This window comes from Cardiocondyla obscurior, linkage group LG13, assembly GCF_019399895.1.
Source record: "Cardiocondyla obscurior isolate alpha-2009 linkage group LG13, Cobs3.1, whole genome shotgun sequence".
NCBI classification, from domain to species: domain Eukaryota; kingdom Metazoa; phylum Arthropoda; class Insecta; order Hymenoptera; family Formicidae; genus Cardiocondyla; species Cardiocondyla obscurior.
Window position 1 is genome coordinate 5,703,906 of NC_091876.1, and position 17,400 is coordinate 5,721,305.

Genomic DNA, 17,400 nt, shown 5'->3' on the forward strand with positions numbered 1-17,400 from the left:
AAAAAAAATCGGTTGAAAAATGTTTTCTTTATTATTATTTTTTTTTTTTCTTTTTATTAACTACGTGATTTTTCATGTGTTGTACATATACGTTTCGATGGCAAAATGAAAAAGTATGAAAACAAGCAGCCTGGTGGACGTAAAATTGTCCGCGCGATGCTTTCGCGTATCGGTACGCGCTTGGCAAATACTTTCGTATTCATGAATCCTGGTATTCGCCCACGGGATATGTACGCTCGGTCTGCCGCGGGGTTCGGCCGGTCCAGGCGGAAAACTCTGGACGTCTCCCTGCTCGAAACCAATTCTTTCCCCGTCACGTTACCTCTCGCAAAGTTTCAAATATATAAATCTAAGATGAAGGAAAAAGTGCAGAAAAATTTGCAATAAAAAAATTATTTGCTCGTAAAAAAAAAAAAGAAAGAAAGATAAAAAAAAAGAAAAGAAAGAAAGAGAAGACTAGTGGGATTTTAAATATCCTCCGCTTATTCCTCTCGATTGTCTGACTGCTGCTGCATTTTTTTTTTTCTCCCCTCTCGCCCACGGTCGTGACAATTCCACGGGAAATATGTAAAGCAAAACGTCGGCGATTTGCTCCGCTCTCTTTCCTCGCGGGCGTTGTCTTCGTTTAGGGAGATACATCCCGGGATTCCCGGCCGGAGACTTACGTACATCCACGGTGGATTTACGCGCGATATATTTGTTTTAAAGTCCCCGGATTCCCGTGCTCCGCATCCGCCGCTCGTCCCTTCAGCGAGTATGACTTCGCCGTTTTCGTCCCGGGCTCTAGGTCGTACCCCTCTCGCTGCTGTCTTTCCCTCTCGTCGCTCTGCCATTCCTCTTTCTCACGTATTTATGAGGGCGGGATGGCAGAAAGGAGGGAACATGCAGGAGTTATGGCCCGAATAAGTGCTCTCGACCTGGAACAGAGGTTCTCAATAAAAGACGGAAGGAAATGGTATTAGAATTTTGCAAAAAAAAAAAATAAAAAAAAATAAAAGATGAAAGGAAAATTAAATCAAATCGTAAGGGAAATAGAAGATAAGTCTTTCTTCTTTAAAACAGAAAGAATAATTGTCTGTCGATTAATTTTAATTTTTTTTTTTTTTTTTTTTTTAATGATAAACTGGAACGTATTCAATTTTTCTCGTGCTCGATTGTCGAACGCTCGAGAGGGTCGGATCTGGTTACGAAATTGCACGTAATTTCGAGAACTTCGTCTATCGAATTTGATCGTTGTGTTTAATCCACCTGGTTGAATGTTCACGGGATCGTGGTGGGACTTCGCGATTTCCTTTGATGTCGATCGTCAAGTACGAAGACCTGCCATTGTCGAGATTGTTGGCGAAGCTCGTGCTGAACGTAGGGGAGGGTTGGAAAAGGCGCCGCTGAGGTATAGGCGAGGCTTCGCGACAGTTTCGGCGTTCATTAAGCGCGAAGAGACACCGGCACGCGCGAGATGAGGGGCGCCATTGAAAACCGACTTACACGAGCCACGGCTTCGCTATGTCATTATTTCGAGCAACGTGAAATGTTACGAGAAGAAGAGCCCGGGAGATTTATTGCGTTTCGCGTTGCGAGCATCGTGAAGAATGTACGGCTGTGGAAAGCAGCTGGCGTCTCGCGCCCGTGTAAGCAAGCGGAGTAATATCGACAGTTGAATGGCTCTGAGCGGAAACGCCCTTACGTCGAGAGCGCGTTATTTTATTTATTTAATTTTTTTTTTATTACGCGTTTGAATCGGAAGATCCACAACGGATCTCGAAATTCGGCAGAACGCGATCCAGCTTACGCGATAAAAAAAAAAATAATAATAATAATTTTTAAAATTACAGCTTACAAGCCATTTAATTTGATTAATGAAATTTGAAATTCCCCGGAGCACGTAAAACTACAAAAAGGAAACGCGATAATTCTGAAATATTTTCAGAAATTATACTGGTTTCGTATAATCACGTCCGAGATGTGCATCTCGAGGAATATCTTTCTTATCAAAGTAAAGTCGCAAAGAAAAGAAAAATTAAGTAGAAGCGACGTTGCTGGCCGTATTGTCGGCATTGGCCAATTACCTTCCTTTTCCGCTGCGCTCTTTCCTTATCACTCGAATTTTCTGTCTAACCGTAGATAGATGGGGATGGAGGAGATGGCGCGGAGGCAGGGACGGGAGGCGGAGGAGGTCGCCAAGGGACAGGGAAATGGATGAGGAGTAGAGTTCGCTTGCTTCGCCTCCCGTTTACTTGCCAGTACTTATTCGCTTTGCCTGTCGAGCGTCGTCTCATTCAGCCAAAGTCTAATTAAAGTGCAGCTGCAAGTTAAATTAAAACACGATAATGTTGCCGTGAGAGAGAACGAAAGAGAGAGAAAGACCGGGGAGGGAGGGAGGGAAGGGAGATTTACCCGCTGTCGCGCACCCTTTCCTTCTTCTTTCCCCGGTGACCGAACTTAAGCAGTCGCGCTCCAATCGTCCCGCACCATTTACGGGCTCCTCGAAGAAGTTTGGCCGCGAGTTGTTAAATACCCGATCTGACTTTCGGACGTGCCGCTTCGCACGTGTTTCTCTACCGTAAATAAGTAACTGTTTCGAAGAGAAACGAATCGTACGACATCCACGAATGCTACGTCGAATATATTTTACGTGAGAAAAAAAAAGGAGATTAATATTTCCTGCAACAGTACCGATTACGTTGAAAGTATTTTAATTAATTAATAAATTTAATGAAACTGTTCAAGGAACATCTTCAATTGTATTATACGACGATTAAGAGCCCCGTTTAAAACTGCTGAATCTAATTTCTCGATATTCCAGGGAGATAAGTTTCGCGTGATAATAAGAATGAGTGATAATAATAATGAAGTGTGATAATAATACGCATACGTATATCTCGGTACTTCTCGTCGATAATTCGTGAGCTCGTTCGATCGGTTGCGGGGACGTCGGACAGCTCGGTGTATCACGTCGGGGAGAAGAAAAATCGTTGAAGGTCGACGACGTACGTTTTGCGAGCAGGGAAGGAAGTAAATCGCTGGCAAGGTGGCAAGGAACGGGGTGCGTCGGAACTGGCGGCATTGTGGTCGGAGATAGAGATGGCTATCGGGTCGCGCCGCGCGGTAATTGCCAGGAACTACAGGGGGAAATTAAAGCTGCCCCGGTCTTCCGGCGGTCCATTGTCAGACTCGCGACACTGTTCCCGGTACCGTTCTATTTATCAGGAACGACCGCCGAATGGGAGGGTTTCGGCTGATAGGCTCCGTGTCACTGTGTCACCGGAATCGAAACGCTGCCGGTATTTCTCCTGCTTTTTCCGAGTCTTTCTTTTTTTTTTTTTATTTATTTCGTTCTACACGATTTCACGTAAATACTTTTACGTTAACGAAATCTTGTTCACGGGAGTCGCGTCGGGAGACTAGGTGATTGATAAGAATCCGCAGCTTGAGATTGGAAGAGGAGGACTTTCGATTGATACTTTTGACGGAATTTTTTTTTTTATAGTTTGCACTGATTTTCATCTGTATCTACTAACGTGATTATGTGCGGAGCGATGATTGATTTATTCAGTTACAGATTATCGAGTAAGATAATTTTTATCATAAGTTTTTTATCAAATGGAGGCAACGAGATAGATGCGCGTATGTATGATCTATCGGGTGATGAGAGTCACATTAATAGGTTAATTAAAAAAAAAAAAAAGAGAAAAAAAACCCGATTATACGTATTATTACATTTATTTAAATATTTTACGAAACTAATCTATTCGTGCATACAAATACAGTAATATTAATAATTTTAGTACAATAATTTTGTGCTCTTGTTATACTTATCACTAATTTTAGCTTAGTATCTTTCGAAATCGATGAGTCACTTATACAGAAGCATCTTCATGATTTTTACATTTTGATATTAATGCGCATTTTTGGTAAGAAAAAAAGAACAATCGCAAATCTGTTGTATCGAAGAAGAATTTCCGGAAGACGAAACAATGAGAGGTCTTTTAATTTATTATATCTGTAAATTATCTTATAATACTATTCATTTTTTTTTCTTTTTTTTTTTTTTTTCTACAATCAGCTTCGAAAGGATTATCAAATGTTTCTTTACTTTTTCGGCACAAAACAACCGGCTTCGTTTGGTGGTAGGCATCCTTTCGCCGCGGGGCTGTAGTGCAGTCCGCCTTTGCATTCTGCGAGGTACAAATCATTATCTGAGCATGAATAATATTTCGCACAGTCACATGGGTGCTTGATTGTGTCGCCGTTTCTGCAGCCCGGTTGCAAAGTTGGTTTAGACGAAGTTGGTATATAAGTTGGTTGAGACGATGAGGCAGGTGGGAATGCTGTCGGAGGACGTGGATACGTTTCGCAACGTCCGCCCGGTTGATTCTTGTCGACGCAGGTCTGGCATGTGCGGCTGAAGCACGTATTGGTCGGACAGTAACGCAAATACGGTACACCGTATATGCACTCATAAAAATATTGGCAATTGCCGGATTCGTGGTTTATTCTCGTCGCCGGTGGATACGTTCCGTTTGCGTATTTCCTAGGACAGCTCTCGCAGCCGGCCGTCCACGGCCAATCGCAGACTTGCAGAAAGCTGTTGTAATGCAACCTTGTCACTGGGTCGTCCTTGTACATTAAAGGACATTCCTGCGAGACTGGCGAGCCTATAAAGCACTTGTAAAATCGCGAACAATTGTGCTCGTGTGGAAGGTTGGTCGTGGTGTTTTCTGGAAATTCCTCTGACGGGTATGGACACACTGTAGGAATGTTGTAGGCTACTTCATTCTGATCTTGGTCTCGATCGAGATGCTCGGCGTTCACGGCCGAAAACGCCAAGAAGGCGACGACTATTACGTAGATTTCTATGTGAAATAAAAATAATATCGTTAAAAAGGCAACCGAAAAATTATTATCGATTCATTTTAGTCTACTTATATTAGAACAAGTAATTATATAAATTAGGTTTGTTAAACGTTAAGACCGCGATGCGTAAATGTCGTTTTATTTGAATCGATCGTTTTAATGTAGTAAATTTTTTTACCACTCACCCTTCATCGCCAATTCTTTATATGTACTCGAACTAAGAAATACGTCGTTCGTGTAACACTTCTTCGAGTCGTTTGAATATGTGTCTAATTGAATTTCGATGGAACTGGGCTTTTATAAACGTGAATGCTATCGCGAAACACACAGAATAGATTATCTATTGAAGATATTTAATTGACGAGACTAGATTATCTTACCGAAAAATAGATCATGTTTTTTTTAAACGAATAATGAAATAATTTTTATGCAAATACAGCATCGGTTCTAATTAATTAATACTTTGACCTAAAAATGTAAGACTAAATGTTTAAACTTTTTATTATATGTGGCATTCTTATCGTTTAATTTGATTTTAATCAAGCGTGACATATTTATTTTTGATAAGAGACATGTAAAGTTAATAAAGTATTATAACCTTGAATATGATTTTAGGTTAGATAATGATCAAACTCGTAAAACGTTTTATCACAAAGCTTTCTAAGTTAACGATAGAATCGTTGACCGTTGAACATTACTTAAAAAAAAAAAGAAAAAAAAACTTCAAAATTGTAACATAACGTTAAAATATTTCTCTCATATTATCGATAAAAATTTTATATTTAAGGAAGACATACGAATATATGCGTAAATAATTTTTCCAATTAAATATTTGCATTTGAGTTTTTGTTTAGAAATTTAATAAAAAAAAAAAAATATTTTTTTTTTAATAATAAATTGACGCTAACGTACGCTGAAAGGCAGATATGGCAACGGCAGCTAGCGTACGTGATTTTAGCGTCGTGTGCGTCGAGTTTCACATGTACCGCATGTATATACCGCGCCGGCCGGATTGCCGAAGACTGATTTTTCATGTTGATATAAAGTCCAGTTTTTGTTTGATAAAATTTAAATTGAAACATCACGATTACGATCGCATATATTTCTTAGTCATTATAATAATTAACGAAACTGTAAAAAAGACATTAATACTCTTTATCTAGATTCTTCAGATACCGGCGTATCTCTCGCAGATGACGAAATGCATATGACGAATTGTAACGCATCATGTATAAAAAATGTGCGAGAGCAATTTATCAGATTAATTGCGGCCAAAGATCGACCGAGAGAGACTTTGCTTAAATCGTACGACAAATGCGCTCCCTCAAAAAAATATACTCAAGTTTTACATGCGCTCTTCATTTTCAGATAGTCAATTGTAATCTAGATTTCGATACGACGATCTTTTTAGGGCAAAATTTATCGCGAAAGAATGTAATTTATACAATTTATCGCAAGTAAGTTATTTATAAATTGCGATAAATTATTTTTTATTCCGTTCGCTGTCGTAGTTTCTCAAATTTTTTTTACGTCGCCTTTCTGTAATATTTTGTTGCTGCCACGTACCGTTGCTTTTCCCTGTAGCGTAACTAACAAATGACGTGCGTGTCCGAGTTATTCACGTGTAGGCATGATCGTCCAGAGGTAGGCGGATATGTACGGGTAAAGTACATTAATCAAACGGTATGATACGCGTCCTTAACCCTTCTCCGCTCTTCCATCCCCTTCGTCATTCTGTTGCGAGTTCGGACTCTGCGGTCGAAAATAAATTCACAGTTGGAGGCGTTATCTACTAATTTTTTTTTTATTACTCTTTATTTCTTCAAACTTGTGATTTTTGTACTTTTATTAATATTTATCTTGCATTGCGATTTAAAATTTTCCTGCTCATTGATTAGCGACTTGAAATTGTTGCGAGGAAAAGTAAACGCTCTTGATTTCCGCAAATCTGGATAACGTCAGAAGACGAAAGGAGTAATGACTAAAATAAATGGCTTGTTTAGAACTCTTTAATGCTATCGGGAAACTGGATTTCTCGGCGCGTCGGCACTATGCTGAAAAATCAGGCGATCGATTCGCGGCAGGTTTGCCGGTACGGTAGATAACGCGCATGCTGCGCAGCATCGGCACCGAGATATGTGCGTGTACCTCGTCTCAATTCATTATTCCGCCTTCATGAATATATCGCGCTATCGTCTTCCGCGCTCGCGCGTAGCTCCGTTTTCAATTTTCTCGTCGTGAACCATCCTACGAGCGTGACGATACATACTCGCACATTCGCGTAAGTCGGCGTGTACGTGTCATGGCGCATACGTGCACGAGCCCGGCATACCAAAACGCGTGCATAGCTATCGCGAATGCGTGTGCAGCCGGCACACATCGACGGAGTGCAGTCGGAGGGAAGCAGGTCGCGCTTCTACATACATAGAAGTATGTATATAGACATAAATATATATATATATATATATATATATATATATATATATATATTTATACATATACCCAGATGGTACATACAGACTCAAACGTGAGCGCGAAAAGCACATATATACCCAGGCGGCCTGGCTGTATACGGGCTCGTACATAGCGGAGAGCACAGGCAGGCTGGTTGCGGATAATTCAGGCAATCAGCGTAATGTTGCGGCGGTGAGGACCCTCCAGCCCTCACTACGTATATAATACGGTACCTACCTACCCACCCCGGACCAACCGGCGGCGGGCTTCCAGATACGTAACTGTGGACGCCCGAGCCGCGGCTCCGCCGGCCGGCTATCCTGCCTTCTGTGTGCGCGAGCTACGCGAGGAGTTAGGTAATAGCTTACGCGTGCCTATGGAGCTCTACCGCGATGATCTGGAGCACGACGCGGCCGAGCGATACCACCGGAGTTCTAAGACTCGAACCCCGATGAGACGTGCATTCGGTTTTCGATTCGTTTTAATCGCCGGCTCGTAATCCGCGACTTCCGCTTCGACTTTCTCAATCGTCCCCGATAATGCACGAAATAATACAAAGATTACTTTTATATCGCGCAACGATCGAGCATTAAGATATTCGGTTGTTGAATCGCTCGGCGATCAGATGGGAGATACGCAAGGCGTATCTACATACTATCTACATACGCGGCCCGTATATATAGGTACCGACTGAAATGCGACGCCTGTGTAGGTGGTGTAACGACACAACGGGCAATACAATTACATATCGTTGCGAGGAGGCTGTTTCGAGTCGTCTAGATAGTGGACCAAGGATAGGCTTCAAGTGACAATGCATCAAGTACTCTCGAAATGTCCCGATGCAGCATGCTTGCATCTCCCCATCCTCCGCTTTCTCTCTTTCGCTCTCTCCTTCTCTCTTGCGGTTTACTCTTCGTTCCGCACTCGCCAATGTCGATCGCGGCGCGGCTCACCCTCCTGTTCTTTTATCTCTTTTCCCATCCCGATTCATTGATTGATGATAATTTGCCATTTTGATTCCAGATATCCATTATTGGCATATGCCGCCATTTTCGATTATATTATTAATTGCTATTTTTTTTTAGTGTATCTAATACAGAAATCAAACACAAATTAAGACGAATCGTGCGATCGAACAATTGAAAATAGAAACCAAGAGATTTTAATGTAGATAGTTTATACAGGATTGATAATCGTATTTGTTTTATCATTTCTAGTGATTGAATATTTAAAATAAAAATTAAGATATTGAGAAGTCTTGAAACAAATATTTATTGCAAGAACCAGCTTTTGGTTTTTTATTTTATATTTGATTTTCTTTTTCTAAATGAAGATTAAGATTGATCTGTACATTAAATCATTTAAACGATTTGATTAATTTGAAATTCAAGCGAGAGGTTTTAATTAAAAAATTGAAATTATAATTAAATCAGCGTTAATTCAATATGATTCATATAAAAGTACAGAAACTAAAATCTATACTGTGTCGATGGTATCAGTTCTCACTTGTTCGAAGTTCATAAAGATAAAAAAAAGTTATCTTGTTGTGCTGGCCTCTGATAAGATTAGTTTGATCTAATAATTCAGTATTTCATTTTCATTCTAACGTGACGTAGATAATTTCGCGCGGAACAATAGTTTAAGCAAAACTTCTAGCAAGTTAATATTTTGATATTAATTAATTTTACATTAACTTAAAAATGTCAAATAATTATAAATTACGAGAAATCAAAAACTGTACGATATCAAGCGATAAGTGTTTTTTTTTTCTTTTTCTTTTTTTTTTTTTTAACCGCGATTAATTTTACAAATAGGCTTCGGGATAATTACCAGTCGTTACCACGGAAAATGTTTTAATTCTCGTACCGAACTATTCGGTGCCGGACAAACACTCCCGTACCCGCGGGAAACAGATCCCGTAAGAATCGGGTTGTGAGTACGTCGTTGGTCTAATCTGGAACGCGGTGCGAGAGCAAACCCTAATCCAGCTTATCCAGAAAGTAATTCTGAGTTCTTTGAAGACGGCGGTCCTCCGCGCGGTCGGGCGTTCAAAAAGAAATCGTCAACCACGGTCGAGAAAAAGCGAGGAGAGGAGCACGAAACTCGCAACTTCCGCCAAATGCTCGGGGAGGAAGAATTACGAGGAACGGTGGGGCAAAACTTTTTCTAGCGATATTTTGACTATCATCGCGTAGATCGCGCTTGTTCCTTCCGATTTTCTTCGAGAAAATTAAGAAGAAAAAGGAAAAGAAAAATAGAAGAAAGAAAGAAAAGAGAAAGTGGAAAATTTTTCAACAGCGATAAAGTCTTGGCAAAAGGAAAAATTGAGCGCCACCGAATTAAATCCTTCTTTGATTTTCAGAGGTACACGGGTGTTTAAAACTTATCGTAAAGCCGCAAAATTTTTCTTCATAGAAAATATGGTGATTCGAAATTTTTAGCTCTTAAGCAATGTCAGTTTAACTGATGTAATAATATAATTAATTTGAAAGATTTGAAAAATCTCTTTTATTGTTTTCGAAGTTATTAGCATTTCATGACATAGGATCGTTCTTTTAAAATCTTACTATATTAAATGTTCTTTAATAAAACCTTGTACTACAAAATATTTGTTAACTTAAACGCTACTTGACGTCAAAGAAATATAATTTTTACAAATAATTCTTTTTTTTTAACTTGAATTAAAATTTTTGCTTAAATCTTTGCGTAAGTTTTGTAGGTAAAAAATATTTAATAAACGGCTATTTATCTTAACATTCGATCATGTTAATATTGGTAGCTTGAGAAGTAATCAAATTTAAAATAACATACACGATACTGAAATTTTAATGACGATTGACAATTACACCGATATCTCCGAATACTGTACGACAGTCGTTGCTTAAAATACAATAATTTACTTAAAATACATCGTGTAAATCTACTTTATTCGATTACGTAACAAATTTGTTGAATAATAAAATGCTACAGCGTTTTATTTTAGAACAGCGCAGTGAAGAATACAAGAAATTTTATCATATTTTAACAACACTCGTGATACAATTTATTTTTTTTTTTTTTTTACAGTAACTAGTGAATTGTTCACCAGGTTTTTTTATCAATCTTTGGTTTCCAGCAGCCAGCTTCAGGAGGTGTTTGACATTCTTTAGCCCGTGGGTTAAAGTGTAAACCACCAGAGCATTCGTGGCGCCACCAAAAAGGGTATTCACATTCATAATATACTTTACAATCACAATTGTTATCCTTTTTATTGCCGTTATCTGCTTTAGAGTCACATCTAGGCTCCGGCGGCGGTGGCTCCGTCGGCGGCGTCGGCGGCGTCGGCGGCGTCGGCGGCGTCGGCGGCGTCGGCGGCGTCGGCGTCGGTGTCGGCGGCGTCGCATCACGATCGCAATATCCATCATTTCTGTTCGCGACGCAGGCCTGGCATGTCCGACTGAAGCACGTATTAGGCGGACAGTAACGCAAGTATGGATGACCGTATATGCACTCGTAGTACAATTGGCAATTGCCAGATTCGTGGTTTATTTTTGTCGACGGTGGATAGGTTCCGTTTGGGAATTTCTCAGGACAGAACTCGCAACCGGCCGTCCACGGCCAATCGCAGACTTGCAGAAAGCTGTTGTAATGCAACCTTGTCACTGGGTCGTCCGGCCATAATAAAGGACATAATTGCGGGATCGGCTTGCCTATAAAGCACTTGTAAAACTGCGTGCAATTAGATTCGTGTGGAAGGTTGGTCGTGGTGTTTTCTGGAAATTCCTCTGACGGATATGGACACACTGTGGGAATGTTGTTGTAGGCTTCTTCCTCCGCGAGTTCATCTTTATCGAGGCTTGCGGCGTTCACAGCCGAAAGTGCGATAAAGGCGACTACTACTACGTATATTCCTATACCGAACAAAGTTAAAATACCATGATATTAATTGCGATAATTTTATAGACATATTTATTCATTTATTATTCATGAATTCAAATTATTAAGAATTTTAATATGCAGCGTGTAAATATTTTAATTAATTGGTAGTCTCGCTATACAAATTTTTCGACGCTTACCCTTCATCGCCTGTCCTCTGTTCTATCCAAATTTAGAAAAACGTATCACTCGTGCTGTTAACGTATGACACCTCTTTGATTTGTTTAAATGTAGACTGAAATCGGACGAAATCAATTTCGATCGGGCTTTTTATACCATTATGTTATCGCGAAATACAAGGACAGATTACATTTATCAAAGATATACTTTTTTTTTGGGAGAAATTGCCATCCTCATTTCACAAAAAAAAAAGAAAGACAAAAAAAAAAATGATATTATCAATTTACTTTAAGCATTTCCGGTATCAGTTAAGTCAACAGTTCACAACGGCGAATTAAACGCTTGCTTTTACAAACTATCTTTATCGTATAATTTGATTCTAATCAAGCGTGACTTACATTTACTATTGATAAATGATATGTAGCAAGATGTTAATAACAACTTAGAATATTATTTTTGGTTAGATAGTCATCGAAAATATTTTATCATTAAATCTTTCTAGGTTAACATTACGATTATTGAGATACCGTAATTCACTTAATATTTTAACACTATAGTATGAACTATTTGATTTCGTGAAAAGTCTGTTAAAAAAATGAATCGCTAGAGTTTCCTGTTCGCTGTTAATGGAGAGAAAAGTGCGAGACGAGGCATATGTTTTTTTTCGTATTTTAGGGAAGTGGAATTGGCAAAACCGACGATGAGATACGCGAGGAATGTTCAATCCGATTGATAGACCGTTATCTACCAGGAGATAAAAATTACTAGTTTCGTAACACATATTTTTTTTTTTTTTTTGTACATAATGACATCATAAATAATGTTCAATCTTCCATTAATTTGATGGAATATCAAAATACTTATGCACATATTCGTTTCTTAGACATTAGAAGATGACGTCCTGGATAATAATTAAATGGTTCTTGCACGCGGCCGCGTATTTGATTTATCATTTGTTCCAACGGCGCGTCATTTTGTTAAGCGCGCCTCCGCGTTCTCGTTTTCGTTCGCTCTGTGTCTCCCGTGGCTTTTCCCTTTTCCCGATCTCGGGACGCTTCCTTTCAGCGAATCTGGCACGCGGAGTCGCGAGATTCGAAGTCGCATTGGTAAGCGGAGCGTAGGGCGAACTTTAAGAGGGTTGCTTTTGTCGAGACGCTCGCTACCCTTTAAACCGCCTCCTATCCTCACCCTCTTCTCGGCTTCTCTCCATCCTGCCTCTTCGTGTCCCTCGTCGTATCTCGTCCCGCCCTCGCGCGGGACTTTCGTCTCTCTGTCCCGGTCTTTCCTTTGCATCCTTGGGAAACCGGCTTTCACCCTCCCTCGCCTTCCCTCCCTCGCCGATGGGTGAGTTTCTCGCCGTCGTCTTCTCCTCCGCGCTTCTCGGCGAAACCCGATGGCGAAACCTAGGCGACCAGATTAGAAGGGGCTGAAACCCGCGCGCCGACGGCGGGACTTTCGTGATTTCCACTCAGGATTCGTATCTCGCGCGCGTACAACGTACCCTCTCGACCACCGCTACTTCGGGGAAACAATGGCGGAGGTGAAGGCGGAAAGTGTACCCACAGAGAGCGATGGAAGACTGATCGAACTCGAAATGGCCGGCTGCGAGAGACTCGGCCAGCCCCGGGGGCCAGCCGTTTACTCTCCAAGTGTAGCGGCGTAAAACTTACTTTCGACGAATTTCAAACTACAATTGAACGAAAAAGGAAAAGAACAGAAAGAGAAACACGCGAGTCCGCGAGATTTTTTTAATGAAATATGTGTCGAGTGTGCGCAAAAATTGCGAGATCCGTTTAAATTCAATGTAACGACGTAACGAAAAAAAGAAAAAAGAAAAAAATATATAGAACAAGTTCGCGGAGTTTGCTTGTTTCTCTCTTCTCTCTCTCCTTTCTCTCGCTTCTTTTCTCTTTCGGATACAACATTTTTACACCGTAGCGTGAATTTTACATTGAAGTTATGCGATAAAAAATGCGACACAGATTTGTTTGCTTACTATTCTTTTTGTCTCTGGTTTCGGAATTTTTGCGGTGATTTTGCACGAAAATCTGTCAAACTAGCGTCGAAATATTTTTCTCTCTATTTTTTTTTTTTTCTATATCTTTTTAGATGTATGCCAATTTCTTTATTAAAGTAAAAAGAAAAAAAGAAAAAAGAGGAAAAATTCCTGAAAATTAATTTATCCGCAAAGCATATTGTCAATAAACGCATATTTGATTATACCTTTAGAGTGATCTTCGTAATTGTATTGTTGCAGAAGATAATTAACGGCAATTAAACGAAATGCATCCGCGAATACTAGTACTATCGAAAACTCTCGACGGCAAACTCGCGGTTGACAATGTGAGTGCTCGGCGCTTTTAACTGAAATGGCACAATGGAGAGGGGTTGCCGCGGTCACCACGTTTTTTGACAATATTTTGCGTAATTGAGCAGCGGCAATAAATTTCGGTTGAATTATGCCCGCGCGAGGAAAATAACTGAAAACTGTCCAACTGTTCCCATCCATTATTTACATCGTTTAGCAAATTTTACTGCTCCCGGGTGGTGTTGGTCGCGCCATACCAGATATTTTCTCTCCTCGCCGTCGTTGTATCCGCGTTACACCGCGTATCTGTGTACGCCGGTGCGCGCAATTGTGTGGATCGTGCGTGCGCGAAAATACAGTCGGCCATTTATTCGGGCGTACAGCGACCGACGGGGAGAACGGCGGGGGCGAGGGTAGAGGGAGGGGGGGAGGGAAACGAGAGGCACGAACGAATGAATTTACGATTTCATCGAATTCCCTCGTTAATCGCCGGTATACGCGTTTCCGGGACTTCACGGCCGACCGAATTCTCGCCAACATCCCCGACGAAATTCAACGCGACGCACCCGGTAGAGCTTGTCGCGCCTCCTTCCTCCTCCCGGCAATCCGCCGCCGATTTTCACGATCGGAACTTATTTCCCTAAGAAAATAGAGATAAATGAGATGGGGTAGCGCCTCGGGGGATACAATGAGCGAAGAAACGATTAATCCCGCGAGGCGTATCGGGAGACAACGGAGAGCTCGAGTGCCGAATAAATTTATAGATCGCCCGGTAACGAATTGAATGACGTGAATTGAAACACGGGATCGTTACGTAACGAAGAATGGTTAATGAAATATTTTCTGGTCCGCGTTCGGCATCCGGCTGACGTGACATTTAGTGTCACACGCGACGAAGATTTATTAGCGACCGATTATGGGGAATCAATGATGTACCAAATTGCACGGAACAAATCTGATAAGTGAGTAGCGGAATAAAAAATAAAAAAAAAAAGAGAGAAACCCACCGCGAATCGCCTAATGATGTTTAGCCGATTTTTCCGTCCTGATTTTCGCCCACGTCTCCCGTATCTGTTAAAAAAAAAAAAGAAACTTCTTCCGGACAAGACAGTCCCGTCCAGACCCTACCGAGAAACTTTCTAAGAGCCTAACTCTCATTACGCCCGAACTTCTCCGCTCTTTTTCCCACCCGCGAGAAACCTCTTCCCGCAAGAATATTCATGAACTTTTGCGGTTTCTGTCGCATTGTCCCGGAAACAAATCTCCGCGCGAAACAATATTCATTGTTCGGTAGCGCGAAGTAACACGCGCGTGCTAGTGTCGTATTAATATCGGGGCAGGGCCGCCCAGGCCGGCGTGAAACAACGGCGTGATTTTTCACGGGGTGGAAACACTCGTGGGTTAATAAAGTGACTCGTTCGGCGTTGCAATGAACAGTAGTCGCGCGGCAGCCTGTATCTCGCATAGTTATGGGATAGGTATTTATCAAACAATGGCCAGATATCCCTCGAACTAGCTACGGGTCGAGCCGTTAACCAGCATATGTACTGCAATCAGATTTCGTTGATTGTGCCGTAGTTAAATTGAATAGTTTCGATCGGTAATTTAAGTTGCCGGAATTGTCATTAAAATCAAAACGTTCGGTTTATCTTTATTAACTCCTTTATTATTTGTTAATTAATTTTCTTTTTTTTTTTTCGTCGATCGGCGCAACGTAGCACCTCGAGATAATTTTGTTATCTGGTTTGCAGCTTAAACAGCATTTTACATTCGAAGTATAAATGACCGATAATTTAATTTCTTCGTGCACTAAAAGCGGGTCTCGCACGTGGAGCGTATTAACGTATTGATCTACCCGGAAATTATAACGCTTCGCTCGCCGTATTACCTCGCCAGTCGAGTTGTTTAGCGCTTTCTTGCGCGTAAAGTAGACCGTGCCACATCGCAGACACGTGGATTACATTAACGTATCGATTTAGCGAGTGACCTTGCATCCGGATACCGCGCTGTCTCCGTGATTTCCGGTGGCTTACGTCTCCGCCGGTTATCGCGGCTGTCCGCCATTTCATTGTGATGACGTCGCCGTCGTTGCCTTCGTTCTATCAGTCCGTCTCGTTAAGCAGGTACACGCCGACATTGGACGGACATAGTCCCGTCATCGTTTCGCCCACCGTCTCGAAAAGGAGGCGGACGCTTTCACTTTGGCGAATAATTAAGAAAATAATTTCCACTCCTTCTGTTTGTCTTCACCTGTTGTTCTCCACTTGCGCGTACAAAAGTTTATTTCAAAGGCGCCCTCGGTGCTCGCAACGATACGCCATATCTCATTCGAATTCGTAATAAAATCTAAACTTTACCGATCTAAATTCTCACCGCGGGGCGTTTTTACTCCTTTGCAAATTCTGATCGTCGGGAATAAATTATTTTATTATAGAATCGTTAACTTTAACGCGCGCGGCAGAACAATTAATGAAAAGCGGCGGACGAAAAAAAAAAAAGAAAGAAAGAAAAAAAAAATGTGTTAATTTTCTGGTATCATGTGTTGCGAAATTATTCCCCGGGAGCTTTTTAAATTAGCGACGTGAAACGTATACGTATACGCGACGCGTGATCATTCGATCGGCCGGTTCCGACATCGGCAGTGTGGCCCCCGCGGTCATCCGCCATTTCATTGTACTGAAATGGCCGCATAGCGTTATCAGCCGACGTAATCAGGCAGGCAGGCAGGCAGGTATATACGTATTGAAGGTGGCGGCGCGCCGCGTGTATGCGCGCGTGCACGCGTGCATGTGCGCGCGTTGCGTGCGTGCGTGCGTGCCTGCTGCGTGTCGAGATAGAAGCAAGGAGGCTGTAGGAAGAAGCGAGCGGGAGGACGAGCGGCAAGGGTAGACGGCCGAGAGGAACAAGGAGAGAAGCGCCGGAGGAGAGCGAGAGAAACAGAGAAAGGGAGGAGGAGAGAGAGAGGAGTAGCCCTCCGATTGGTCCATGCTAGGACCCCAACCTCCGGCACGCACGTAACACGGCCAGATCGATACGCACTGCCCAAGTCCCTCTCCGTCTCTCTTTCTCTCTCTGTTCTCCCTCGATTTCTGTCTCTCTTTCTCTCGCGTTTTCTGTCCCTCTTTCCCCCTCGGATTCTTCTCTCTCTTCTTTATCTCTTTTTCTTCTTTATCTCTCCATTCCGCATTCTCTTTACTGGCTTCCTTCGCCATCTCTCTTTCTCTATAGCTCTCGTTTCTTCTCCCGTCTCGCTCTGTCTTACTGTACTCCGCACTCTATATTTATTTCTCTCTCGCAGCCTCGCTTATTTCAACCATATATCTACATACTTCGTGATAACTGCCCTGTGCCAGTCGAATTCCGTAGGTCTTATTCTATTACTCTTAGCGATAGTTGCGTTAGATTGCCGTTACACAGATTTTTACCGTGAATTATATCCATGTATAAAATTTTCTGACGTTTCTAAGATTTTCAGAAACCGACGTTTAAAAAACACACACAAAAAAAATGTAGAATTTAAATATCCATTTATAAGTTCGAGTGTATTATTTCAACGTTTAATCTAACTCGAGTCGAAACTTTAATGCGAATATTATTTTGTGGATTTTTTTTGGAAATATTTAAAACTCAATTTTTTTTTTTCTTTCTTTTTTTTCTTCCTTCTTCTCTCCGATTCCTCAAGTAGTTCTCCGAGGCGATTTACAGATCTAGCGTGAACGCGCCTCAAAGAGCCCACGTCCTGTCGAAAG

At 41.5% G+C, this 17,400-nt stretch overlaps 3 protein-coding genes across 5 annotated transcripts in view; 1 reads left to right on the forward strand and 2 right to left on the reverse strand.

The window, feature by feature from the left end:
- The window catches only part of Soxn (SRY-box transcription factor soxNeuro), a 252,806-nt gene that overhangs the window by 97,800 nt on the left and 137,606 nt on the right, over positions 1-17,400 (forward strand). The gene's annotated exons all lie outside the window — the stretch shown is intronic.
- Positions 3,702-5,320, reverse strand: LOC139107421 (probable chitinase 10). The gene is made up of 2 exons (XM_070665002.1): positions 5,040-5,320; positions 3,702-4,853 (listed from the first exon to the last, which is right to left on the reverse strand). Exons 1-2 carry the CDS (start codon positions 5,044-5,046, stop codon positions 4,090-4,092), a joined length of 771 nt encoding a protein of 256 aa, XP_070521103.1. The 5' UTR covers positions 5,047-5,320; the 3' UTR covers positions 3,702-4,089.
- On the reverse strand, positions 10,117-11,496 carry LOC139107420 (uncharacterized). The gene is made up of 2 exons (XM_070665000.1): positions 11,364-11,496; positions 10,117-11,198 (listed from the first exon to the last, which is right to left on the reverse strand). Exons 1-2 carry the CDS (start codon positions 11,368-11,370, stop codon positions 10,390-10,392), a joined length of 816 nt encoding a protein of 271 aa, XP_070521101.1. The 5' UTR covers positions 11,371-11,496; the 3' UTR covers positions 10,117-10,389.